The 27,717-nt window shown below is 42.5% G+C and overlaps 1 protein-coding gene across 1 annotated transcript; it reads right to left on the bottom strand.

The window, feature by feature from the left end:
* Window positions 1-416: 416 nt before the first annotated feature.
* ano11 (anoctamin 11) lies at window positions 417-26,531 on the bottom strand (the record flags this gene model as incomplete). Its single annotated transcript, XM_083769776.1, has 24 exons — window positions 417-491; window positions 3,316-3,447; window positions 5,467-5,557; window positions 5,913-6,049; window positions 6,511-6,716; window positions 7,258-7,394; window positions 8,984-9,081; window positions 9,903-9,957; window positions 11,080-11,191; window positions 13,176-13,278; window positions 13,487-13,585; window positions 14,901-15,038; window positions 15,565-15,708; window positions 15,995-16,091; window positions 21,199-21,289; window positions 22,657-22,822; window positions 22,974-23,084; window positions 23,284-23,341; window positions 23,471-23,607; window positions 23,721-23,828; window positions 24,050-24,273; window positions 24,616-24,742; window positions 25,912-26,030; window positions 26,483-26,531. The coding sequence occupies 24 exons, from the start codon at window positions 26,529-26,531 to the stop codon at window positions 465-467; spliced, it is 2,766 nt and encodes a 921-aa protein (XP_083625902.1). The 3' UTR covers window positions 417-464.
* Between the last annotated feature and the right edge of the window lie 1,186 nt (window positions 26,532-27,717).

The following is a 27,717-nucleotide window of genomic DNA, read 5'->3' as shown; positions in this document are numbered from 1 at the left end:
CCCTAATAGTTCCGGCCTATCTCCTTCTTATCTCCCAAAGTGAGGATGACGTTCTTGGATGAGCGGTAGAAATCTGGTCTCGTACATGACGTTATACATGCATGACCGGGTCAATAAGAGATTCAGGAGGAGACTACTGAGCTACTGAGTCCTATTGGCTTTAGGAATGCAACAAAAACAAACAAATAAAAAACAAATCAAGGCTTCATGGGGTGTGTAATAAATATGGAAAATACCGGTAAAGTCATTATTTGTCATTATTATACTCCTTTAATGTGTAAGCTGGAGACCTGGGTTGGAATCCCAGCGAGGACATAACAGTAACAGATTGCATCTTAAAATGAGCACTGAGGATTCTTTTTGCTGCGTAAATCTCCGCTATCCCTGGGCAAACTGTATCTCCCCTCCCCTCCCCTCCCCTCCTCGTCTTCATTGCAGTGTCTCTCGGGCTCTGCGGTCTTAACTCATGTTGCCAGAGGACGCGTTGCTTGCTTGAAGGCAGGGCAGGGCGTACAGTAGAGGGTTGACAGGGCAGGGCGTACAGTAGAGGGTTGACAGGGCAGGGCGTACAGTAGAGGGTTGACAGGGCAGGGCGTACAGTAGAGGGTTGACAGGGCAAGGAGTACAGTAGAGGGTTGAAGAAGGTAGACAAGACAGACAGAGAGAGAGATATAATTCTATATGTCAGTGGACTTCTGACTGAAGCAGACAAAAACACCTTAAGGGCATAATTTACACCTTAAGGACAAAAATACCGTAACTGATTCGGTTAGAAAATGTGTTATTTTACCATAAGTGGCTAATTTACACCTTGTTGCAACGACAATGAAAATGCTGTAACTGAATCAGTTACTCATGTGTTATTTTTTTGTCTGTGACAAAGCAGGTTATACATAAGCTTTTGAGCTTACTGCTACAGTATGACATAGTCCAGTGGTTCTCAAAGTGGGGTCCATGAGAGGCTTCCAGGTTGTGTTGCTGCTTGCAGCTTACCTTGCCCATGTAAAGATGAAACAATAAAGTGCCTTAAAGGACTCCGTGAGTGCTGGTATTCTCTTTCTTCTAAAGTGTTTCCTGACCGTGCACCCAGTAAAATGTTGCAAGAGATTGAGACAGTGGAGTTGTGCGTGCTTCCCTCTTTTCAAAAGCTTCCAGGGGGTCCCCAGCAGCTAAATCAGATAATATTGCTTCAGAGTCCGTTTCACCACTTCAACCCTCTATATGCATTGGATATTTGAAAATAGCAAATCTACACGTCCACAAAGTGTTGCTACTACATTTTAAACATTTTCACAACACAAATACATATAATATTCATGTGGGGGTAATGATGTGAAAACATTTGAGAACCACTGAAATAGCCTACTGTACATAAAACAGAGAATGTAACATTAAACTACACTTTGAATTATTGTTTTTGTGCAGTTCTATTCCAAAGGATCTTTTATACAGTAAAAAACTAAACAAAATAATGAACCTTAGGGGTCCATTCTGTTATTGAGGGGCGCTAGCCCCTCCTATATACAGGTTGAATGTGTATGTGTGTGTGTGTGTGTGTGTGTGTGTGTGTGTATTGTACACTGAAAATTGTCCATTAACTGATTAAACTTGGAAAGTATCTGTGTCATTTTAGATTTTAACCACTTAACCATTTCCATTACATTTGATTAGAATCTAAACCAAGCATGAGGTGAGGCAGAACAGATTGAGGACTATACTCACCCTACCGTCAGGAAAGGAAAAACACATCACAACATTGTTGGTCAGAACACAGGGACACACACACACCATCAACACAGCACAGCACTGAGCTAGGGGGGCAAGCAGCTAAACGAATTGATTCATCAGATATAAAAGAGATAGATAATGGTTTACATTCATGTGCATGAAAACAGTTGCATGAAACGGGGAAATATAAAATAGGGCTATTGAAAGTTTAATCATGTTAATGAATTTAGACGATTTTTTTATAAAAAATATATTTTTTTATTTGCTTCTCAATCGTTCGAGTAATTGGAAAAGTGATCTTTATCATAATCGCTAAGAAAATAATGGAGTTGCAGCGCATGCATCAGTCCAGCATGGGTGGCCAGCCGGGCTGGGGACGGTGCACGATGTTATGTTGGCTGTACAACAGCCTGGGGGCGGGGGATTTAACACGCCGCCGTTCTCAGGTGCAGAATTTGACCTCCGGTTTTACAGGTATAGTTAACTACCGCTTTAAAAGACCTCTGCATCGTAATTATTGGTAGATTAGTTATTAGGATAGAATACCATATATATATACTAGACCGGTGCCCGGCTGTAGAGCACCGAGTCGGTAACGATGGAAGTTGGAGATCCATGCCTCACCCGGCTATACAATACCCGTTGTACCCGTCCTTTTCTATTTGATTAATTCAATAATAAGGAAGTGATTAAATGATTAAATGGTAATAAATACATAGGCATGTGGGAGGTTCTCATTAATTAATCTCTCTGAAATTAGTGGTCATGACGCATTTTACTGCCAGGGAGGAAAGTGAGTCATTACCACGAACGACTTTCCCCTTGAACATTCCTTTACCATTTCCCCCAGTTTATTATTCCTTAGGAAATCATCTCAGGGATATCTACTTGGTTATACCAGTTATACCTCCACAGAATGCTATAAAATTGTATCTGGTAATGCGAGAACATCTTCAACAATCACGTTCACTTGTGTGGGACTGTGGAGTCGGGACTCTACAGACTACAGTATGACAGCAAGTCGAGCTGCAGGTGCTTTGCAAAGTGTGTAGTGAGTTTGTAGGAGGTACTAGGTTCCTAGGCACAGGGGGCTTTAGAAGCCTATAAAGTGTGGAATTTATTTATGGGAAAAAAGCAGTCTGGGAGACAGGTTTAATATGTAACCTATTAACACTACTGCCCCACTTGCCCTGTTGGGAATGCAATTGATCGCACATAGGAGATTTCCTTCGCAGTACCAAGCCACAGGGAATAAACTATGGTTCTGGCTACAACTACAGCACACCGTGAATGTAAAAAAGAATTTCATATCAATCAGTTCACATGACCATGTGTGGTAAATGCTAAATCAACCATATGATACGGTTGTGGAAAGCCATGCAGATGCAACGCAAGGAAGACCAAACGAGGAAGGACAAGGAAAAAGACAGTAAAAGACAGAACACAAAACAGGAAAAGTGGTTCTCTTAAAGAGTCTCTAGGACCCTAGGTCTGTGTGTGTGCGCGACGTGCGTGCGTGTGTGTGTGTGTGTGTGCATGCGTGCATGTCCCTGTGTTCCACTGACCTGGCCCATGGCCTCGACTCACCAGCAGAGCCTCCTGGTTGTCGGTGAGGGCCTGCTTGGCCAGGAAGCGTTCGCGCTTGATCTGCACCTCCAGAGACTCGGGCACGTCGGGCACCATCCAGTCGATGGCACGCAGCACGAAGAACACCGCATGCTGCCAAGTGATGAGGGGAGGGGAGAGAGAGAGAGAGAGATTAACACCCAAGGAAGATTTACAGCTGAAAAGAGAGAGAACTGCCGCGCCAGCTACACCTCCAGGTTTAAGAGCTTATCGTAACCACATTAACCCCCCTGCCCCACTGGGGCATTTCATCTGAAAATATAGTCTAGACTATAGGGCCAGTGGTGGAAAAACTACTCAACTGTTTTGCTTAAGCAAAACAGCAAAAGTATCAATCAAAAGCAAAAGTATCAATACTGCAATGTAGAACTACTACGTTACAAGTTTTCAAATGCATGTACAAATCCTTTAAAAATAGCAGATCTAAGCTCGCAATACGTAATTAATAATCAAAATCTACAAAATAATAACTACAGTACAAATACTTCAAAATTGTACTTAAGTAAATGTACTTAGTTACTTTCCATCACTAGTGGTCTAGGCCTTATGTTGAGCTTATTTTATCCTCTATGCCGGTGTCGTTGCGACACCATCATACAACGACGTATAACTCAGGCATAAGCGGTTACAGTTAAAGCTGCAGGATGCCACGTGTAAAGCACAACTGCCTCAATGTTTTTCAGGCCAAGGACCATTAGCTGATACTGCGAGAGAGATTAAGCAGGGACCCCCACTACATATTGTGTTGCAAACCTTTTCATCAACGTGTTTGACAGCACTGCCGGTCATCAGTGTATGTTGGATTCATTCATGTTAATGTGTATTAAATACTTAATGAACATGACCCTGGCCCTGTACTTGGTCTGCTCTTTCTCCCCCTCTACACCAAACCTCTTTGCCAAAAATGGCCGATCTACAAGCAATGCGTAGTGAGCTCGCAGATCTTGCTATTTTCGGCAAATGGTCCACCTAAGAACAGGGATGCTTGTGTTCAAGTGGTTAATAATGAAAAAACATAAGATGTTCTTAACACAAAAACATTTAACCCCCTGTAGTGACTCTGAGGACTAGTACCTAGGGGTCTCGTATCCCCTGTCTAAGACCCCTGATTTAGAGAATAAGTGCTGAATATATCAAGTGCAAAAAGTGCCGATGTGTGTGATGTGTCACATTTCTGCTGAAGCATGAATCAGGTTTAAGAAGCCAACAGGGGGAGGAGAGAGTGAGGGCTGCTGCGTCCAGAGATGGAGGAGAGATGATGGACATGGAGAGAAAGGCAGCACGATATTGACAAAATCAGAGAAGACGGTAGAAAAGAGAGAGCGTATGAAGCATTGGAACGGAAGAGACGAGAAGGGGAGCGACAAGATAGCTAATCAATACGGTGGTTATAAACCTGAAGAGATGGATGACAGATTGTTGAGGCTAAGCCAGTTTCAACACTGCCACATAAATTACCGTGGACATACGGGCAAGCATGACATGAAATGGACAACACTGAAACATCAGTCATAGGCAACACAGTTGAATGGAACGATAAAATACAGCAATGATGACTATTTATTTCAAGGTTCCCTGTTTGATATGCATTAGGGCCCAATACACACACACGGCATAATATGATTAGGCCACGCACTGACATTTTTCTGTGGGACTCCCACCCCACACTTCTGGTTTGCTAGCTAGTCGAGGCCTATACAAGATATACAACGTGATGTCACACTGTGTTGTTGTAATAGTGGCGGACCTGTCCAGTGTCCATTATATAAATAAAGGTATTGGGTCAGACACACCTGGGGGGGCAACATTTTGTGAGGTAGTCTTGTCAGTTGTCTCCTTCTCTACAGCTAGCTAGCTGCTTAGCAGAAATGGAAAAATACATTTTCGTATGCAGCACAAAAAATACCCTTCCGAATTGAAGAGCAGATGACAGCTTCTTGTTGTCAACTTTTACAGGGCGTTGTTACAAGTCTCTCTTACATTCAAAGATGGTGGAATAGATAGTCTGGCTTGAGAGACTATAGTGTTGATTTACAAATGGACCCGTACAGGTCCATTTGGTTCCACCTCAAGGTCCTCACAGAGTTTCTGAGTACACTGTTGCGGTCTTACCTCAAATGCAATGATGAAGCCCAGTCTTACAGCAAGCAGCTCCCAGTAAAACAACGTGTAGTTTCCATCATCATCTCTGAAAGCTTTATACCTTAAGAAGACACACACATCTATCTGTTAAGTCTTGTCATTGTCAATCAACACAAGAGGCATCTGACATGCAGCTGCAACAATAACATGAGAAATGCTGCCCTCTGTTGGTCCAGTCTCTGAATCTCATAACGAGTGCTACATTTAAACTTTTGGAGTTTTTCCAGAATTAAAAAGAAAGACTAACATCCAAGAGGTCTGTAGGTTCAGGGTCAGGCTTTTAGAGACGTTATTGTTGATGTTTTCCCATTTTAATTTCTGGCGTGCTACAAGAAAAATACAACTTATAGCAATTTCTTCCCCAAGCATTCGCACATGCAGAGTGAGCCTTTTTGCTCCGTCAACGTGCAGTTCACCTGCACATCGGGTAGACGGTGTAATTAGCCGGAGCATGAGCCAGGCTGAAGTTGACATATCCATGCAGCTCTTTATGAAACTTGTACTGGTACAGCAAGCGAGGCAAGAAATCTGATGTGAAGGCGATCAAGAAAGCCTGTGGACATAAAAGCATGAAAGAATATGGATGTAGATCACCAGTGGCGGAGGGAATGTCCCACGGGCCCCGATGCGAGATTGACAGCCCAGATCCTCCCCCCCCCCCCCCCCCCGTGCACGCGGTGAACGCCGAAAGGGACCATACGACCCAACAAGTGTTTAAAGAATCAGTGTCATTTTAGATTTTAGCGCCATTCAAAAATAGCAGATATACAAGCTCAATCTGCTATTTTTGAAGTGTTTGAATAACTTTGAATGACAAAAAAAGTTTGAGAACTTCCGATTTAGAAGGCATTTGTTGTAGAATCGGCCTCAGGTCTTAATGGGTTCTGAACATGTTTGTACAAGGGTGTAATTTTTTATATTAGCTGTCTGCAAACGTTTTGTAAAAAGTGTAAAAAAAGTCAAATATGAACAACTTGGACGGTGCACACAGTAAATCCTCAGCACGTGACGCACATTGACTATGACGGACAGGTGTGACAGGCCCTCCAGGATGTTGAACCAGACGCCTATGTTCTGGGCGCGCTCGGCCACCGGGCGCCGGTACTCGCACACAAACTTGTGGGCGTCCAGGCGAACCTCTGCCCAGTTGTTGAGGAGCGCAAAGAGAGGCGCCAGCGGGAACGCCGCCACGAAGATGGTGATGAACCCAAACTGCAACACTGTTGATGAAAACGGTCATACATTTCAAAAACATTAAAAAAAAAAAAACTATCAAATATTAGTCATAAGACAAAATATAGGCCAGCCATTCCAAATTGTGTCCAAAAGATCAAACTTCAGGTTCAGTTGACACAGCCATAATAATAATACAAAAGGACAACTTGTTCTGTGGGCAATTATTGGTAATAATAGTCTTGCGTAGCCACTAGCCAGAAAACTATTCCACAATCTCCGAATGCTATATTCTGGAACTACACCTCCCGAAATCCCAGTAAGGAAGCTGCCATTTCCGTTATATTTTAATATAACATTAGAGCTTATTTTTTTATTTCCATTTCTGCTAATAAGCAAGCTATATATATGCTTAGATCATTTATATTTATATTAGGATACATTTGCGTGTCTGTAAAGACGAAATGGAAGTGGGGAGGAGGCTCCACTTCCGCTTTATATTTTATTCTTCCCTTGTGTCCAGACTGTATGATGGAAGCATTAGAGCATCTGTCAGACAGACAGACAGACAGACAGACAGACCCTCACCCATCTCCAGGTATTCCTCAAACAGGCCCTCATACTCCACCAGCTGGTAGTCTTCCTCCCAGCGGCGCGGTTCATCGGACACCTTGCTCCCCCGCACCGTGGCCATATCTCGCTGCTGGCGCCAGGCCTTCACCTTACTGTCAAACAGGGCACAATGATTAAAGTCAATTAAAATAGCACACTCACCACAGGGCTTATAGTACTGTAGCAGCTTCTGCTTCTTTAACCACTTGAATCCCAACATCAACTAATTATTCTAAGAGAACACAAAAGAGACTTAGGAGGGAGATTTTTTGTTTGTGTAACAGTGTCCAATTTTCTCTATGCGCTCTGACTGTACAGTACAGTACACACAATACAGTACATTGTTGAACACACACACACACACACACACACACACACACACACACACACACACACACACACACACACACACACACACACACACACACACACACACACAGTTGACTGTGCCAGTACTGCAGTAATAGTACGGTATAGGGCTGTACTCAGTGTACTGCACCAAGCAAACACATCTCCACTCAACATGAAGGGAAGTTTAATGCAACACAGACTACAGGCTTGATTTATTATACTTGATTGATTTATACACAATAACACAAAGAAAGAACTTAGCTGCCATTAAGTGGCCGTAACGAGGCACGTTGGTGAGCTTGCAGATCTGCTCATTTTCTGCGAAGAGATTTAGGGCTCCATTTTCGTCCATGCTAAACCCCTTATTCCTAAACTTCTTTGTCTTCTTTTTTTTTTTTTTTTTTTTTACTATTTTGAACAACATTTCTGAATAGTTAAAATAGCCAATCTACAAGCTCACAACATGTCGATGTTGATCGGCTATGTTTTTCAAAATAGTAAAAAAAGGCAAAGAAGTTTAGTTTAGGGATAAGGGGTTTAGCATTTAGACGAAATAGAGCCCTAGGTGCTATATCTTGCGCCACCTACTTAACTACTCTTCTAATCTTGTTTTTCAAGATAGTAAATTATGGCAAAGAAGTTGGTACTGTAAGGCACGCCCAAGATTGGGGCCATTAGTGTAGATGGAAAAATATACCAGTTGTAACTGGTCGGTCTTACTAAGATTAGAGGGTTTACGTGGTTAACCCATTAAGACCTGGTACATATGTGTCACGTTAGCTTTTAACCAGAAAAATAGCAGATCTATACAAGCTCATAGCGCGGCACCAAATGATGCACTACGAGCTTGTAAATAATTGTGAAAATGGTGGTGCATATCGTTGAATATATATTCTTTCACAGCGAACGTTTTTTAACTCAAATATTTGCTTCCGGGGGCCCCCTGGAACAACATATTTTCAGATGGGGGGGCCAAATACAGATAATTCTGTCGGTCCATGACATGAAGAAGTTTGAGCACCACTGATACGTTTTTCAGAAAACTGTCAGGATTGTGTAGAATCTGGTCTCTGGTCTTAACCCATTTTGGGCGGGAACCCCTTTTGGTGTTTTAAGAATCGTGAAAATGTGCCTAAAATCTTTGAAATTTGAATATATATTATTACAGAGTGAACATTTTAACTCAAATCTTTGCTTCTGGGGAGGTCCCTGGAACAACATCATTTCAGATGGGGGGGAGGCATATTGCATATCATTTTTGGGGTCCTTGACATGAAATATTGAGAACCACCGATATAGAAACATGAGGTTTTTCAGAAAAAAATACTTTTCAGAAAGAAATACTACTTACGGGATGACAAACTCCTGGACATTGCCGATGACCTGCTTCCCTACCATGATTATGAACAGCTGCTCGGCCAGCTCAATCAGACAGCCACCTGGACCGCACTGTGCACACACACACACACACACACACACACACACACACACACACACACACACACACACACACACACACACACACACACACACACACACACACACACACACACACACAATGATGATAATAATACTGGTACTAATCTACTACCACTGCTACTAATAATAATAGATAATAATGATCAAAAGTAGGGTAAAATATATAGTGTATAAAACAGATCAAAATGTAATACCCGTATTGTCCTGAATATAAGAAGACTCTGATTATAAGACGACCCCCATTTTTCAAAACTCATTTGTGGAAAAAGAACATTGAATGTCCAATAGTCTAGTCCCCGATTATAATAAGACCCGTTTTTTTTGTATAATTCCATTAAAAAAACGCAAGTCTTATATTCAGGCCAAAGGGTATGCGTGTGATATCATCATCAAACTCAGAAGTTATGCAGGAATGCCTACTGACTGGCAAAAAACTAATTTCTGGCGTTGACAACCCATGCATGCAAACAGAAAAGTCCTATCTGATTGCATTAAACAACGTTAAACAATGTTAAACTCACTTTGCATGGTGCTTTGCCACTCGATGTGCCATTCACTTTAAGCATGCACATACCCTCTATAGGGTAAATAATAATAATTTAAAATAAATGAAAATACACAAACAAATTCCTGTCTATACTACAAATTACTGTAACTTTAGGGACTTAAAAGCTACAGCTGATTTGCTCCCAATAAGCTCCTTGCTCGACCTAAAGCAGACTACTGTACCGAAACCGTGGAACTAGGCTAAGAACCACAAATATCATCCAAACATAATAGAGAAAACTCACATCTTCGTTTCTCATCCCAAATAAGGTGCCATAGTTGGTGGGATAACCCACAAATCTATCAGTGACATGAAAAAAGAAAATTAAATTCTTTACATTGAATTATTTTTTAGGGGAAAAAAAGTTAACAAATTAACCACATGTACATTCTGCAAAAAGTAGCTGATCTACAAGCTTGTGTCGCACGCTGGCGCGTTGTGAGCTTGTAGATCAGCTGTTTTCAATGAGGAAATTTGGAGGAAAAAAGGAGGGGTCGAAGTACAGTTTATAGGGTTTAACCTGGAACATAATCTGTGACACCTTAGCTTTTAACCACGTTAACCATTATTTTAAACTTTAGCTGTCGAAAAATATCAGATCTACAAGCTCATATAGCGAAAAGCTCATAGCGAGCTTAGTAGATCTGCTATTTTTGAAAAATGTGAGAACATTTTAAACTCTATAATTTGCTTCTGTGGATCCAGATGGGGGCCGGCGGACAAATACAGATCATTTTGGGAATCCTTGGCAGGAAACATTTTGAGCACCACTGATAAGATATAGAAACATGGATTTAGTAGACATTTGTAAAAATCGACCTCAGGTCTTAATGGGTTTAAGTGGAAAACAGTGTTGCATTCCGTTGCTGTCGGGAGAAAACCTAACTCCATTTAGGAGGTTTTAGATTGTTTTTGCATAAATCAGTGCTATAGTCCGAAAATATTGAACCAATGGAATGTAGTAAAAAAAACTAAAAAAATGCTTTGGACAAAACCTCTCAACTCCAGTGGACAAATTGTCTGCTAAAGCAACTAACTCTCCCCCTCTCATGCAAGTAATTGAAAATACTGTATATAAAGTCACAACACTAACTTTGATGAGGCAGAATTGCTTTGTTTTCAAAATATACGGTTTTCTCAATTTCCTGAAAGATTTATATTTTTCATTTCCTGAACATTTTGGAGTTAGGTGGTTTCTTCCCGACAGAGCCATAGAGTAAGACAGAGTTACGACAACTCCGTTCACTTCATTGGGCCAGGCTCTTCTACATACGTTTACAGAATGCTTTGTCTATGGGCTCGCGTGAGTACATGAACCACGCGAGAAGGCTGTTTTCTGCCCCCTCAATGTCGTAACTTTGTCTTACTGAATGGCTCTGCTTCCCCGACAGCAGAGATAGTGTGAGTCACTTCTCTCTCACCTCCCCTTGAAGAAGGCAACGTAGAAGGGAGAGGAGTAGAAGTTGACAAACTGGAAGACAAACACCTTGAAAGTGAAAGCGTCTTCATACTGGGTCTGCGTTCTGTGCATCTCTGTCAGAAGGAAGACAATAAACATGATCTTCAACTCAAGTCACTAAAAGAGTAACTAGGATCAACTTTTAGCGTGCTCGCGTCTCTGTCCATGGTTCATTTCACGAACTGACTGTTCAGCAGCAAAGTGTCTTGTGCACACTGCCAGTATGGCACTCTTTTTTTTTGTTTTACATTTATAATTTATATTTCAGAATCAGCTTTATTGTCACATCACAGATTTACCAAGTAAAAGAGTGGGTGAAATTCGTTTTTGTGCATAGTTCCTATCATATTTATTTTCTATAGAAAAGAAAGGGAGGAATAAGGGGGTGTGGGAGGGGAAGGGGGAAAGGAGATCAAGGAAAAGAGACAAGGTAAAAAAAAATAAAAAAAACATATTTACACATAAACCTGAGATAAGGTACAGTACAAAGTTGTGTGTATATATATATATATATAATGCACAATGTACTGTACATTGCATTATATACTGTGGGGTCTCGCTAGCGACACCCCGCGATGGTAAGTGCGTTGCCAGGGCAACCAGACACGCTGTCAGACAGAAGACGCCTCGGACCGTTAGGCCCGCCCTCGGCCGCATAGTAGGGAATGTATACGTGCCAAATCTCCTCCTCCGCCAGATTGAGATGATGGAACGACCACACCCAAATCAGCAAGCGGCCACACCCGTCATATAAAAAGGAAGATTCAGTCTGCGTCTGACAGCGGCTGGTTCACACACACGCTCACGGAGGCACGCACAGCAACCGTCGGGGGGTAAGAAGACACACACACTTCCACCAAACACCCCTTCATGTGTATAACCCTGCATGTCTTAACTGTCACTCTCCTCTCACCACAGGCTTTTAGGAACGGTCCAGGAAATGTCCGAGGGACAGAGACTATCGGACTGTATGAATAAAATATAGGAACAGGAGTTCCAGTTCCCACGTATCGCGCTGCGGGAGGGGGGCAGCCCTACCACAACGACGACGACGCGGAAACTACAAATAATAAGGTCGGAAAGAAACCTATAATTCTGAGACATTGCATTGAGCCCTGTCTGGCAAACAGGCGCTCATTATATACGCCGGATCGGCTGAACGGCTTGTGCTCTCTCGGAGCTGAACCCCCGCTATGGGAGAAGACCCGCTACAGTTAAAGATAAAGACCGATGACGTCACGAAGCAAGGCATCGCCGTCACCTCTTATCGTTTATTAAAAACCAAAGCCCTCCAGTGAGGAGTGAGCTATCAGAGACTGTACAAACCTGAGTTGAAATCTAATCTTCTGTTCTCATCCTTCTCAAGGCTGTGGAAGACGCCTGTGAAACAAATACTGTATGGAATATAATTTATCCGGAACCTATGTGGGGTTTCTCCTGCCTGCTGTATGATTTGCTACTAAACAAATAAAAAGCCGTTTGAAACTGCTGCAATCCCCTGTTCCACCTGCTCATTGGTCACAGACCTGCCACAATACTTTCATACAAAACACAGAAGTCAGTGCGTTGTACATGGAATTAACTTCCTAAATGTCATGGTATTAACGTGCAAAATCTAATCTAATCTAAATCGTCATAATCTACATAGAAAAAAGGAGTCAGGACTGACACTGGTATAATCCACGAGTAGGCCCATGAGGTAGAGCAAAGAAAAAAGGTCAAGTCCCTCGTGGTATAATCCACATACAGGCCGGTCCAAGGAAGAGCTACGTGAAATATCTTTTACTGTATTAGATTTGAATTTTATATTCCGTGGGGGACTGACCTAAAGACTAACCTTAGCCCTGAAGACTTGAGCTTAAACACATTTTAGTGCACCTGCAGTAAAACCTAAAGTACTCCGACCTGGAAGTCAGTGGATGCTCTTCCTCCACGCGCTGGGCATTGATCCCGTATATCAACGGGGAAGGCACCAACAGTAAAAGATGCTTCGGAGCAGTGGGCATCGCTGCTGTATATCAAACGGGAGGGGTGCCAAAGAGTGCCGCTGGCTCTTACCCCATTTAGTGAGCTTCTCTGCTAATGCGGTGTAAACCTGTCCCATCAGCAGAATTAGCCCCAAATTCACCATGCTGCTGGAGATGTTGGCGATGTTCCCTGCCTGTGGGCGCGCACACACACACACACACACACACACACTTTGTGTTACTTAAATGAGGATTTCCTGCCGCGTTGAAGGTGAGGCTGGTGCCAAGTGCCGAAGATGGCAGATCAACAAGCTCACAAAGTGACGCGGTGCAACAAGCTATGAGCTTGTAGATCGGCCATTTTCGCCATGCGACACAGTATAAAATGAGGCTAAAGCGTACCTGTGTGCGCAGCACTGGGCTCCCAGTGTGGAACATCATGACGCTGATGATAGCACGGTACATGATCACCGTCACCAGGAAGATCATCACCACACACAGCTGAGTGACGGGCAAAAGATTACAATTCATTTCACTGACTTCATTAAGCACAGGTGAAAACCATGGCTCACGTTTTGGTATCAATGCCACAATGTGGGAAAAGTACTGACATGAAAATATACTTAGTACCAAAAGTAAGTACCGTAATCATTATGCAGAATGTACCATTTCATACGTTTTCAAATGTAAAAAAAGTATTTTGGAAAAAAAAACAGATCTACCAGCTCAGTTGAACAGCTATTTTCAAATACCCCAACGTTTAAATAGGGCTGAATGTTTTTGCATTAATAATAAAGCTCTACAAAGTGAACTAATAATTGTAGTTGTGTAAAAAGTACAATATTTGCCTCTGAGATTGCCTCTCTTAAGTACAGTACTACTTGAGTACATGTACGTAGTGACTTTCCACCACAGCATAACGGCAGAGGTGTGTACCTGTATGATAAAAACAGCTTTGTCCTGCCGCCTACATTTCAACATCAATACAAGGTCTCATTGTGTGTACTCATTATGTATTTTCCAGATGGTCACATATTGCACCCTGGTGAATGTTCCCTTTCTGTGCTGACTAGCCTCTGTGATAACAATGCTGACTCAGCGCTGTATCCGAGCATGCCATTTGTAATTGAGATTGGATAATCTTCTACAGTATACTGTAGGTCAGTACACGTCCAGAGGCCACATGACGTGGTTCAATTAAATTCAGACATTTTTTGATTTTTGTCCATTATTGTTATTGAGTGGAAGAACCCACAGGTCTTTTAACCACTTGAACCCTCGAATCCCCATTTGGGGCTTTTTTGAGCGGCGCTAGCCCCTTCTACAGCTTTTGTCCGCGTCTCAATATTTGCCATTGACAATGAATGGAGAAATTAGGTCAAAACTCTGCCAAATATACACATCAAAACATTAAACGCCATTCACATTGAAGGGAAAATTTACGTCATACTGTATGTAGTAGACGAGCAAATCGGCTAACCAATCAGATGTCGGTGGGAGCGCTTGGCCAATAATGGCGCTTAAGCGCTTGGCCAGTAGATATCAAAGCTCTACTGATTGGCCAGTATGAGATGATGCATGATGATGTACGATGACAAGAGCGCCCCTCACTTCACACAGGTGTGTTTTTTTTTTTTTTTTTTTAATCTGCAATTGTTTTAAATTGCTAAAACAGCCATTAAAAAAAAAAAAAAAAAAAGATGACTATTAAAGGTGAGATAAGAAAACAGACCACCTATTAAAATACAGAGTGTCTCACCATAATAACGATGACCATGGACCCAGTTAGCATGCGGGTCAATACAGAGTGTCTCACCATAATAACGATGACCATGGACCCAGTTAGCATGCGGGTCAGCCTAGCTTTCTCTGGGAAGTAGGGCTCCTTGACCCCCGTCACCGGGTTCTCCTCCATAGCAGGGGCCATTGCTACAAAATCTGGTCTGGGTCGCTCCTGGAGAGACAAGGGGGACATTGAAATGTATGACCACATCGACTTGTAAAACGTAATTGATTCATCAGCAAGAGTGACGTGCGAAGTTGAAAACTCATGTCACGTGACGTCACAAATAGATTCGGTCTCTAAACTACCTCCTCCTGGCGCCTGGTGGAGGGGAAAGTAACTGGTCGGAATAACGTGTTCCTTCCACGCGCTACGTCCAGCCGGTGAAACTCTCCCCTGTCAGGTGAAAAGAAGCAGCTTGGACTCCTCATGCATAGAAAGAAGCATGAGGTCAGTCCGCTGCCCCCCCATGTGGGCAGAGAAAGTGTAGCGCCCAGGATTACATTAGATAATTGACACTGGGTGAAAAAATGGGTTGCAAAATCATGGGATAAAACTCATGTGAAGAAAATAAACCGAAATTGACTCTCCATATTGGCAAATCAGCCCCCCCTCCCAATGAAAAAACTATTACTCATAAAGCTAACTGTAAACTAACTGTCTAATATTAAATCGAGGTGATGGGTGGACACGAAACCTCTTCTTCTTGGAAGTCCATGCAGTCCCAGTGGTGGGCGAGGGTGGCCATTTTGCGTTTCCAGTACTCCAAGAAGGTAACAGCCCAGAAGGACATGAACACGCTGAAGAAAACCGTGCCTGGGTGATCAAACAGGTAGCCCACCTGAAAGACAGACAGGAGAGGCAAAGATGACTCCTGGTACTGAACCCATTTTTTGGGTGCAGTTGCAGTACCCATGCTTCATTTCTACAGGCATCCCTGCTTTGGCCGTGTCATTATAGGCCAAATAAATACAAATGTTGAACAAGCAAAAGATAGCAGAATGCTCACAAGTCACAATACTATAAATAGGATTTAAGTGTTAAACTTGCCAGCAGAAAACGATCTTTACTAAAAACACAATGTAGTTTTGGGAGAACAGTTGTTGAATAAACCCTGGATTTAGTACCTTGGCCATGGGGCAGATGTCTGACATGTTCCACGACTTACAGGTGTTACACAAAGGACACATCAGGTAGCTGTCTCCACTGTCACAGATCTCCTTCCTGCAGACATGCATGGTATACATACAGATAATAGAACCGATCAATTTAATGTATTATTTAAAAAAAAATGCGATAAATTTCATTAAATTACTGATAATGAATGATGAATTGCACTTTTCCAAGTGCTCAAAGCGCTTTACAATGGTCCATTCATTCATACATTGGGAGGTGAAGCGGCGAACAGTCGACGCCACTTCCCACATTCACACACCAATGGTGGCGAGCTCACACCGACCGACTCATTGGAGGCAATGTAGGGTTCAGTGTCTTGCCCAAGGACACTTCCACATGTAGACAGGATGAGCTGGGATTCGAACCGCCGACCCAGGGATCATTTTGATTAACACAATCCATGCCACCTGTTACAATAGAAACGCTGGCCAGGTGCAAGAGATAAGGGACAAATGAAAGAATAAATAACCGTGGGCGCATCCATCTGTGTCAGATAAAAATTAAAATAAATTACTGATTAATAATCCATCTGTATTTTGGGCATGTCATTATAGGCAACAAGCTTCAAAAATAGCAGATCTACAAGCTCACAATGCGTCACTACTACGCAACGTCCTAGGCCTTGTGCAACAAAGTAGAAAATAATGCTCAAGTGGTTAATCTATATCTAGACTTATACAATTGTATATTAAAAGCCATGCAGATTTAGTTCTTAGTAAAGTTATATAATGGGAAATCTGAATCACCTCTGCTTCTCAGAAGCACAATTAAATGGTAAACAGGACTGCGTCACTGAATTCTTATCAGCAATTTGATTTGATTTTTATTAATGATCCCCATTAGCTGGTGCCATAGCAACCAGCTAGTCTTCCTGGGGTCCACATAAGAATAAACATTACACTAGACATACAATTAGTAAATAAAAAATAGCTAAGATTAGTGAAAACAAAAAAAAAACAAAAAACACACAACACTTCACTGTATCAAATGGAATTTTAGATGCTTTTTAACGAGGTTTCGAGGCAGGTTATTCCAAAGTGACAATAATCTAAAAATAAATGATGAAAGATGAATGCGAGAGGCTGAGAGGGCTGTTTCTTAGGATACAAAATCCTATGCTTCTGCCATCTGTTGTTCAACCTTGATCCCAGTAAAAGCACAGTGATTGTGTGGGTGAATTAATATTTTGGATGGGATGGCAGCTAGGATGGCTAGCTGCAACTGTGAATGCTGCAATGCACACCATTAAGATATAAGATGCAGCACTCAAAAGAAGAGAGAGAGACCTCTAGACTATGTGAATAATGGAAAGATCATTATCCACTAATTGCCGTGGTGCAGTTCATTATTACCAATACAGATCTCCCCGTTAGTCTCCAGTGATTCGTGGCCCTAATCTAACACTACAGATGAACAGGCACACAAGTGTCCCGTACGTTAAGACAATTGCTTTTGCTTCCCAAACATTATTGTCTCGTTCGTCGTAAACTCTTTGGTATTTCTCATTTGCCACTTATTCGAACTGAAGGCACTATAAATATAGCTGCGGGGTGAGTGCAAACTGAAAACACTAAGCCCCTCGGAGGAGGAAGTCATGGTCAGTATGGCTGCCATGGAAACAGATAGGGTGAAATAAGGACCTTCTGACGAGGCGTTATTACAGCTTGCCGTCACCCAGAGATTCACTTCAGAAGGGAAACAATCCAGCACTGCAGTGTCGGTCGGTAGAAGGGAGCTCACCGAGGTGATGCATTATTAAAACCCATTTAGGCCTGAGGACGATTCTACAAATGCCTGAAAAACCTCATGTTTCTATGTCGTTCTCAAACTATTTCATGTCAAGGATCCCAGAAATTATATGAAATTGGCCACCGACCCCCATCTGAAAATATGTTGTTCCAGGGACCCCCCCAGAAGCAGAGATTTGAGTTAAAATGTTCGCTCTGAAAGAATATACATTCAAAGATTTGCACCACATTTTCACGAATTTTCAAAAATAGCAGACCTACAAGCTCGTAGCGTGGCACTCGGTGCCGCGCTATGAGCTTGTATATCTGCTATTTTTCAATAGCTAAAGTGTAACATAATGCTTAAAACACTAAATGGGTTCCCGCCCAGAATAGGTTAAATATTCTAACCTGACCACATACCCATGTGGTTTACACAATTAGTGTGTTGATTTTAGGCTCTGCCCAGCTGGAATTCCAGGAGGCTGAAATAGTGTATTTGGCCGTGTGTGTGTGTGTGTGTGTGTGTGTGTGTGTGTGTGGCTCTGCGTGCGTGCGCGTCGATGCTTGCGTGTCTGTGTGTGTCTCTGTCTGTTTGTCTGTCTGTGCGTAAACAATCTCTGGAACCGCTGGACTGATCAGAGTGAAACTTTTCATGCTTGCTGCAGTTTGCCAACAAAGTATGATGTATCTATATTTCTGGGAGATCTGACTTGCCCACTCTGAGCATCACTCACTGAGTCCTCAACGATAGACACGACAGGCTTGAAGTCCATCGGTGGGGCAGTTCTCGAGATGTGCCAGTGACACACACACACACACACACACACACACACACACACACACACACACACGTGTGAGATAGCCAAAATGGCCATCAGCTTGTCGATTGGCTATTTTCGCGACTTTTGCGCACCAGTGACGTGCGACGAAGTATAACATAGGATTTAAGTGGTTTAATCACTATACAAATCACTATATAATTATTTCACTATGGCTATTATGAGGAAGCATGGCTGATGGATGATGGAGCCATAATCATATTAGCAGCAGGCAATTTGTAGCTGCAAATGGATGGCTATTAAAGCGATTGATGAAAAGATGAAAAGATATGCTGATGATATGCACTGATGGCCTAGCTGCTAGGCCGTTATTTAGACCCTTTAGAATATAGCTGCTAGGGCGTTATTTAGACCCTTTAGAATATAGCTGCTAGGGCGTTATTTAGACCCTTTAGAATATAGCTGCTAGGCCGTTATTTAGACCCTTTAGAATATAGCTGCTAGGCCGTTATTTAGACCCTTTAGAATATAGCTGCTAGGGCGTTATTTAGACCCTTTAGAATATAGCTGCTAGGGCGTTATTTAGACTCTTTAGAATATAGCTGCTAGGCCCTAGCAACTATATTCTAATAACGGCATGGCTTCTCTGTGGATTTCTGATATCATGTTGATGATGTCATATTGATGATGGCAGTCTTGACGAAATATTGGGGGATAACGGTACAAACTGTACCTACTGGCAGCGTGCACAAGACATTTGCACCGATCGTTCCAGGGGTTTGTGACACTAGCCGCAGATACACAGACAGACATTGAGACCCATAGACCCATAAAATCGTCTCTTTAATAAAAAGAAAAGAGGTCCCCACCATGTCAGGTAGGTTATTGTTGCCTCCTGGTGTGAAATGTGAAAAGGAGCCAGGCCTAGGCCTTTCATTAAAGGTATATTCAGTGATTTCACTTAATTCAAATATCACTTATTTTTTTGTTTTGTTGTGATAATCCTCCCTACTATAGAGTGTGCTGGCCATATAAGGAGTTCCTCCCTGTCCCCAGTTAACCCCTGGGGGTCAAAAAACCTTAGGTTTCGTTTTTGACTCTATCCTGATTGGACGAAAGGCTGGGTCCCACAGCCAAAAACGAAACCTAAGGTTTTTTGAGTGAAATCACTGAATATACCTTTAAGGCTTTTTGTTCCAAAAATATGTTTTAAAAAAATCGACCTGCTGGTATAGCACTACAACAGGCCAATTTGAAAAGGGCGGCATTTCAAGGAAATCGCATGCAGCATTCATGATTTGAGGTATTTTGTTCAACACGGACCAATCCTGCAAATTTACTGTGTACCGATGTGTGTGATGCATGGATACAAATCTGTAGGAGTATATATATATATATATATATATATATATATATATATATATTTCAAAAGTCTGCCTATTGGTGGTGCTATAACAGGCCGATCTGAAATATCTGGGGCAGAGGTCCTGCTCCAGCACCCAGAGAGTGTGCATGCACAGTTTCACTGCAATCGGTGCCAGAGATTAGCTGTTCACAGACTGACAGACGGACACACAGACGAACGGACGGACAGACAGGGTGCAAAACATAGTCTCTCAGCCTGGTGGAGACAATGAGCTGAGCAGCAATCCCCGAGTACAAAAAAATGCAAGAAATAATTCTTAAATTCTTGCTCTCAAAGCAAGAAATGTTGCAAAACTAATGTTCCTCTTAATGTCTGAAAGAATGACATTAGCCAAGCTTCATCAACCAGACTTTATCATAGTGCGGCGGATAACCAAATCAATTGTGCATTTTATGACTAAAGCATGAAACTTTCAGCATCTGGTGACCTTGAGGGGTCATTGACCTCAGAATTGCATTTTTTGCACGTTTTGCTCCATTATTTTCCACTATAATAATGTATTATGTTTGTTAAATGGAATATCAGCAAGACCTATGAGTATGTTTGCCATGGATATCATACAGTAACGATGTGTCTGGCTGCCATCTGCAAGTTCTTTTTGGTATGTTTTTTTTGGCATGATTTTATAACCTCTGTTTTAACCCATTTTGACCTGGGAAGGCTGGGATCATATTCTAAAAATGTCTTCTAAATCCTGACAGTTTTCTGAAAAAGCTATGTTTCTATGTCAGTCGTTCTTTGATTTTTCAAAAATTGCAGACCTACAAGTTCTTTTAGATCTGCTATTTTTCAATAGCTAAAGCATAACAATGCTAACACCAAAAGGGGTTCCCTCCCAAAATGGGTGTCAATATACTTAGCTGTCACATTGGCTACACAGACAAATTCCCAGTGTTACATTTATATCCATTTGAGTTAAATTAGCACTAGATTTTACTGTGTACAAATCTCTGCGCGATTCATCCTGTAAAAAGAGCCGAAACTATCAATTATCTAGATTCTAGAATCTGTCCGATGAAACAATGTAACCCATTCAGTTTCTCCGCACACACACACATTCACAAACTTTCTTATTTTTCAAACAATCTTAGTTTCTGTCCTGTTTTATTTCTTTAAACCATTTTTTATATGATTAAAACCATGGCAAATGCCCATTGGAATACAATATACAAACAATAAGGAGACATATGTGATGCCTAAAAGCAGAGGTTTGGACTCACGCGGGGGTGTTGCTTCCCATGGACATGACTCCTGACACGAACACCAAGGTTCCCACCACTGCAGCAGGCAGCAGCCAGGCTGTGTAGAAACCTGCAGACAGACAGAAATAAATGTCTGTTCCACCCTGGATTAGCTGCTCCATATTAAACCTATCTATATGGAGCAATAGTGGCAGCATGTCCCATTGGGACACATGACTCTTCCTGAAAATGACCAATTCTTTCATTTTTCTTCCAATTTAACTGAAAAATGCCAATTCCCAATTCCTTGTGTATTCTAGTCTCTTGTCACAGATGCCTCCTAAAGTTGGTGCTAGGGAGAGCACAGACAACCATCATGGCTAGAGGTGTAAACTGGCACTGCCCTCCTCACGATTCAATTCGATTATGTTTCACCAGCTAACGATTCGGTTCAACGATGCATTGCAATGCATCACGATGCATTACTCTTTTCTATTACTGCACAACATGTAAAGTCAATACAGTCACAACACATTTCATTTAGAATTATATTATATATTGTATACAGAACAGGATGTACCCAAATGTTATTATTATACTATACTTTTATGTATCAATGTATTACATCCATGGTTGATTCTTTTCATCCGACAATGAGGACAAAATGTGGGGCGCCCGCTGGCACAGGCACACACCACATACACTAGGCTCTAATGGAGCCTGGCAGCATGTTGCTCCCCGTCTCTCTCTCACCCAGTTTCCTGTCAATCTCCACTGGTACAATCAATAAAAGCAGATAAAAATATCTTTAAAAACTAAAGGAGGACATAATGTGTCCACCCTGAACACAGGCACCCTGACCAATATGTAGGAGCTGCTAGTGAGATCGCTCTCCCTCGCCCATAGAGATCGCTCTCCCTCGCCCAGCTTCCCTCCTGCCAGTGCCAACATGGCCAGTTGTTCTTGCTTGAATGCCCGGCCAAGCCGGATGCACCTCTGAGGTGGTGGTGGGCAGGAATGTCACCCCTTGCACCCCCCCCAGCGCCCAGATTTTAGGCATTTTAAGAACATACCACACAAGTTCATCATTCACCGAAGAATAAGTTCACAGGGGATTTGATGCATCGCAAAAAACAGCTTTTTAAGACCAGAGTTAAATGTATTAATGCAATAGCTGTAAAATGAATAGTGAATAGTATGGCAATCCGCCTTATATGTAAGCAATCTTAAAATGCATGGAAAGGACGATGAGAATACTGAAATCCTGCAGAATTGCGAGTGTGGTTGCCTCTCTCTTTCACTGAGTTGGGTATGTCACTGACACCGTATACTGTCCAATCAGATGAGGGCAAAGTGCACAAAAGCTTTGGGAAGAGTTCCGAATCACTGGCCAATCAGAGGGGATAATAGAGTTATTGCACGCCAACAGTCTCCTTGCCTATAGGCAACCACACTAATTAAAGATCTCGTCTTTGGACATTAGGATGCATGCTTTACCTAGCCAGGCAAAATAAAGTGCAATCTTCTCTCCAAAGTACTCTCTGATGTGGTCCAGCGGCTGGTACTTGCACCATTTGGACCAGCGGGCCCAGTAGTGGAACAGAACCTGCCTCTTATTCAGCTCGTCAGGTCGCACCTCGTACTTTGGCAGCTCAAAGGGACCCTGAGCAACAGGACAGGCAAACAGTCAAATCCTCAGCATGAATTTAACTCTGAGAGTTGTACAAATACCAAAACAAATACAATCTCTGACTAACTGTGCACATGTGCTGATAAGAGAGATGACTACAGTGAAACTGTAGTGATGATCTAACCTCATGCAGAGGGAAAGCGGCTGTGTACGCCCCCTCGTTAAGCAGCCTCGCCACGCCAACCTCTGCTCGCTTCCTCTTGCCATACTGCGTCCGAGCAAGAATCTCATACACCTGGAATGGAGACGATTTAATTAATCTCATACACCTGGAATGGAGACCATTTAGGGTCCATCACTTGGTGCAGAATGCATTTCATTTTCATTGTGCTTTTATCGACGGGGAGTCAAATGATCACACTACACTACCAAATTAAGTGGCAATTTTAACTCGTCAAAAATGGGTCAGGATTTTGAAGCGTACTTGTACTTACTATGCGGTGCCTCTGAGTATTTGTGAAATATGTTTCCTGGTTGTTTGAACCGAGGAACCTGAAAGGAAAAGTCCATCAGGATATGCCAATGCGTGAACTATTCTGCCACATTTGTATGTACTACTACATGCAATATACATTATATGGCAGGGCCTATGACAGCTATGAAAGTGGATCAGACTATTACTTTTGCATCTTTGACTTGCGAAAGGCACATGTGTAGTAGTCCAGCGGTCTGTTTGGCACATACTCTGCCATGATGTTCGGTATGTATAGTTTCTTAAGAACCCGATCAGAAGTGTTGAAGTCTGGGTTGGGCTGCGCCTGTGGGGAAAACAACATTTCCAATCATTCACTGAATGAACAAACTCATCATTGGCATTACAGCAGCACGATATCCAGGCCAGCTTCCTTTCAAGAATAAATATAACGAGCACCTGCAGCGGTGCCCTCAGGCTGAGGTCCTCGGCATAATAAACTAGCACCTCCCACGGGGCGCTGACTTTCAGGAAATGAATGGTTTTCTTCTCATTGGATGTTTCCTCCTAGTGGGAGGAGTCAAGAGAGGGAACACAAAGTAAAAGCTCCTGTGCCAATTTATAATCCCGTCTGTGAAAATAGCAGATCTATAAGGTCAATTAACGATTTGCCTCCCGATGCTTTCTGAGCTTGTAGATCGTCTATTTCCAGCACAGGACATCTGTAGTAGTCATCATTAATTAATGATGGAAGCTGCTTTACACGTGACCTACTACTACTACTGTACCTTCTCCATTAGCAAGCCGACACTCTGCAGGTTCTGCACGAACCTGTCCCTCCACTCTGCCAGTTGGGCCTTCCTTCTCTCCGATCTGCTCGTCCTATCTGCCGCCGCCGTCTCCCCCTCCTCCTCCTCCTCCTCCTCCTCCTCTCTGGCGGGATCGGCCCGCTCCCTCTCCCTGGAGCGACGTCTCTTTTTGCGGGATCGCACCTCCCACACCAGCACAAAGTCTGGACCGGTGGTGGGGGGGAAAAAAGTACCCAATTGTTTCACTTTTAAGTAAAAGTATCAATACTCCACTACTCCGTTACAAGTGAAAGTCCGTCATTCATTATGTACTTGAGTAATGTAAGTGATAACTGTATGTTTTGTAATAATAATAAAAACAATTGATGTACAAATACCTCAAAATTGTACTTAAATGCAGTACTTAAGTAAATGTACTTGGTTCCTTTCCATGCACCACTGGTCTCAACACAGTTGGCAGCAGAGGCCAGCAGGGGGTTAGATTTGGGACCATCGGTCAGGGAATGCTCAGTGGATTGTCACAGCCAATGACACCCGACACCTACCTATTTTGGTGCGTCCATCTCGGAAGTAGTTCCCCTGGAGAGCGGCTGGTTGGTCGCTCTTTGTATCAAACTGAAGGTAGATGGGGTCGACATCGTCGTCATTTTCATCACCAGCTGCAGCTAAGAGCTGAACATGAACCGATACAATTCAATTATACAGTACTCTACTGCACTAAGTACTTTATTCAGTGAGCAAACAATAACAGGACGAAAGCACAATAAATAAAAAATACTCTGTTTTCTATGGGTCTCTACAAGTTTATCTTATCTTTTGCCATTAAACAGGCTCCACTTTGCAATATTGATCTTTAGCTGCACTCTCTATAAAACATATGAATAAAAGAAAAAGAAAATGCTAGGAACAAGCTTTTTCATCAAGTACTGTCTGTACACCAATCTCCTAGACCTAGATCATGGCGAAATCCATATAGAAATGCGAGACTTCTCAAAACCACAAGCTCATACACAGAGCAGAGGATGTCAGATCTTGGAGGAAAAAGCCTTTCAAGATTTACTGCATCGTCTTGGAGGGGTCGGCGAGGCGTGAAGAAAATGAGACGAGTATGGTGGGGGGTTGGGGCTTGGGGGTTACAGTCGGGCAGCATGATGGCTAATGTGATAAGCCCAATTATATTGTGTGTGATGTTTGTGGAAGTTTTTTTATTTTCCTAATGCTTCTATTGCCTAATATAATGCTCATTGCGGTTATCGGTGTCATTTCTTTGACCAAAATGGTATACTGTATAATAGCCTGTGTGGTTTTTATGGTGCCTCTGTGAGCCTGGGGAGAAGGGTTAGTGTCAGCTGACCAAATAAGGTGTTTGAATAAATTGCCAGGTTTCATTTTCACTGTGTGAAAAAATAAGATAACAATCTTTGATTATTTCTAAATGATTGTACAGTATGAAATCTGTGCACGCAAAAGTACAAGTGCATACCAATTTAAAATTAGCAAAAGATTCAGATTGGGGGTTAGGATTAGAGATTTGGGGCTACATCTTGCGCTACCCCTTAACCCTTATCCCTAAACTAATTTGCCATTTTTACCATTTTAGAAAACCTTTTACAATAGTTCAAATAGCCGATCTACAAGCTCACAATGTCTCGATGTAGATTGGTTAGTTGAACTATTTTAAAATGTTTTTCAAAATAGGAAAGTGTGTTCATGTACGCTTGTGTGTGTGCGTGCGTGTGTGTGTGTGTATGTGTGTGTGTGTGTGTGTTGCATAGAGGCGGTGTGTGTGTGTGTGTGTGTGTGTGTGTGTGTGTGTGTGGGTGGGGGGGAATAGCCCTCACATATCTCGGTGGGATGAAGCCCCCATTCCGCAGACTCCCGTAGCTGTCGCTGCCTTGGGCTTCGCCCGCGTAGTCGAGATCCAGCAGCACCTTTCTGTCTCCCATCAGCAGCTCTGAGCCTGTGAGAGTGACGAAAATGATCATGATGATGATGAGAAAGATGAAGTTCTAGCCGCTGGGTCTCACAGGTGTGTCTGACATGGGACCCGCATGGCATGGAGTTTGCACCCACAGTAAAATCCTGAGTGATAATTCAACTCTGAGAGTGTACACACTGAGTTACAAACGGTTAAACTGAAACTGAGGATTTGACTGTACAGTACAGACACTCAGTGCACATTGCATGCTGTATATATGTTTTATGCACAATATTCTGCTCACAGGTTCAGGATGCTAATGTGACCCTGTCAAGTGTCTTGACAAAAATGATGAACATGCTCTGAAAATGGAAAAGAGTGTACTGTACCTCTTCTGTAAGGGAGAGGAGCCTGGGAAGAAATAAGAAATAAGAAAAAATAAAAAACGTGGATGGAAGCGACTGCGGATGGTTCAGATATGGAGCAGTCTCTACCTCCCTTCTCCTCAGCTCTCTCTGCATCCTTTTCTCTCTTCTGCTCCATGGGGAGAATAGCGGAGCACTGTGGACTGCCGTACTGCAAAGAAAATAGGCGCAGTTAGTGGGTCGCTCCTTTTCAGCACAGGGGAATCCGCGTCAGCGCATGCAGTACGCATCCATCGCACCATAAATAATACATAATATATGCATAAAGGAACAGGGGCAAAGTAGGGGTGTGAACTGTGAATCCTCAGTAACATTCTTCTTGAATTAATTTGGTAGGGAGGGATCGTATTCCCCCAGCCACACAGGCTGATTCACACATGTAAATTGAATTAAATATACACCTTAAATAATTAATGCCATTACAAGAAAGAAAAAAACACCACTCACTGCCTTTTGTTCCCTGCCTGAAATAGCGCAGGCAAATTAAAGCTATTGCACTGACGAATAGTTCTTTGCAGAGCAACAGTTGAGAATATTATTTTGAAATAATTAGCAGTTTTCGATATATATTACTTCAAATGCCCAATTAATTATCAATGGCCATGACCTTTTAAAGGGTAGCAACAGCAAAGAACACAAGTCTATAGCTTCTTATAGTTGTAATCCAGATTGGGGAGCTCAGGGAGCCAGATTGCTCATAGAGTTGCTTGTGCCAGGATTCGATCCCACAACCTTGTGGTTCAGAGACAAGTGCTATTCCCATTGAGCTACCCAGACACAAGAAACAATGTAGATTAACATTCGATTCCATAAATCTGCAATTTTTACACTACAGGGTCCACATCTATTGTTTTTACACCACCAAGTTCACACAGGTCTGCTCTCCAAAACGTATACATTTTAGTTAAGACCATTAACATCAACTCTATATATTCTTTTTCTGTTGGAGCACCAGGGCAGTGGTGAAATGTTTAGGTGGAATAATAGTAAAAGTTTATGAACAGGATACCATGTTTGTTTGGTTCTAGTTCCATTCTTATACCTTATAGTTCCAGGCACAGAGGCATTTCTGAGTGATCTGTTCCTCATCACATTTGATTCAGATCTTCAGCTATAACATGTAGCTCTAGATTATAATGGGTTCATCGCCCCCTTGTGGCGGACAATACTACACTGTAGCTAGCCTGAGCTAACTGTTAGGTTTCTGGTCTAGAGGGGCGGGTCGCGGCTCAGATTTGCGCACGCCCTGATTGGATCTCATCGATCTGTCCGTCACCCCCGGCCCCTCCTCTCCCCCCTAGTGC

Source organism: Protomyctophum parallelum (genome assembly GCF_964188405.1).
Source record: "Protomyctophum parallelum genome assembly, chromosome: 7".
NCBI classification, from domain to species: domain Eukaryota; kingdom Metazoa; phylum Chordata; class Actinopteri; order Myctophiformes; family Myctophidae; genus Protomyctophum; species Protomyctophum parallelum.
This window is presented reverse-complemented; position numbering and strand designations above follow the sequence as displayed.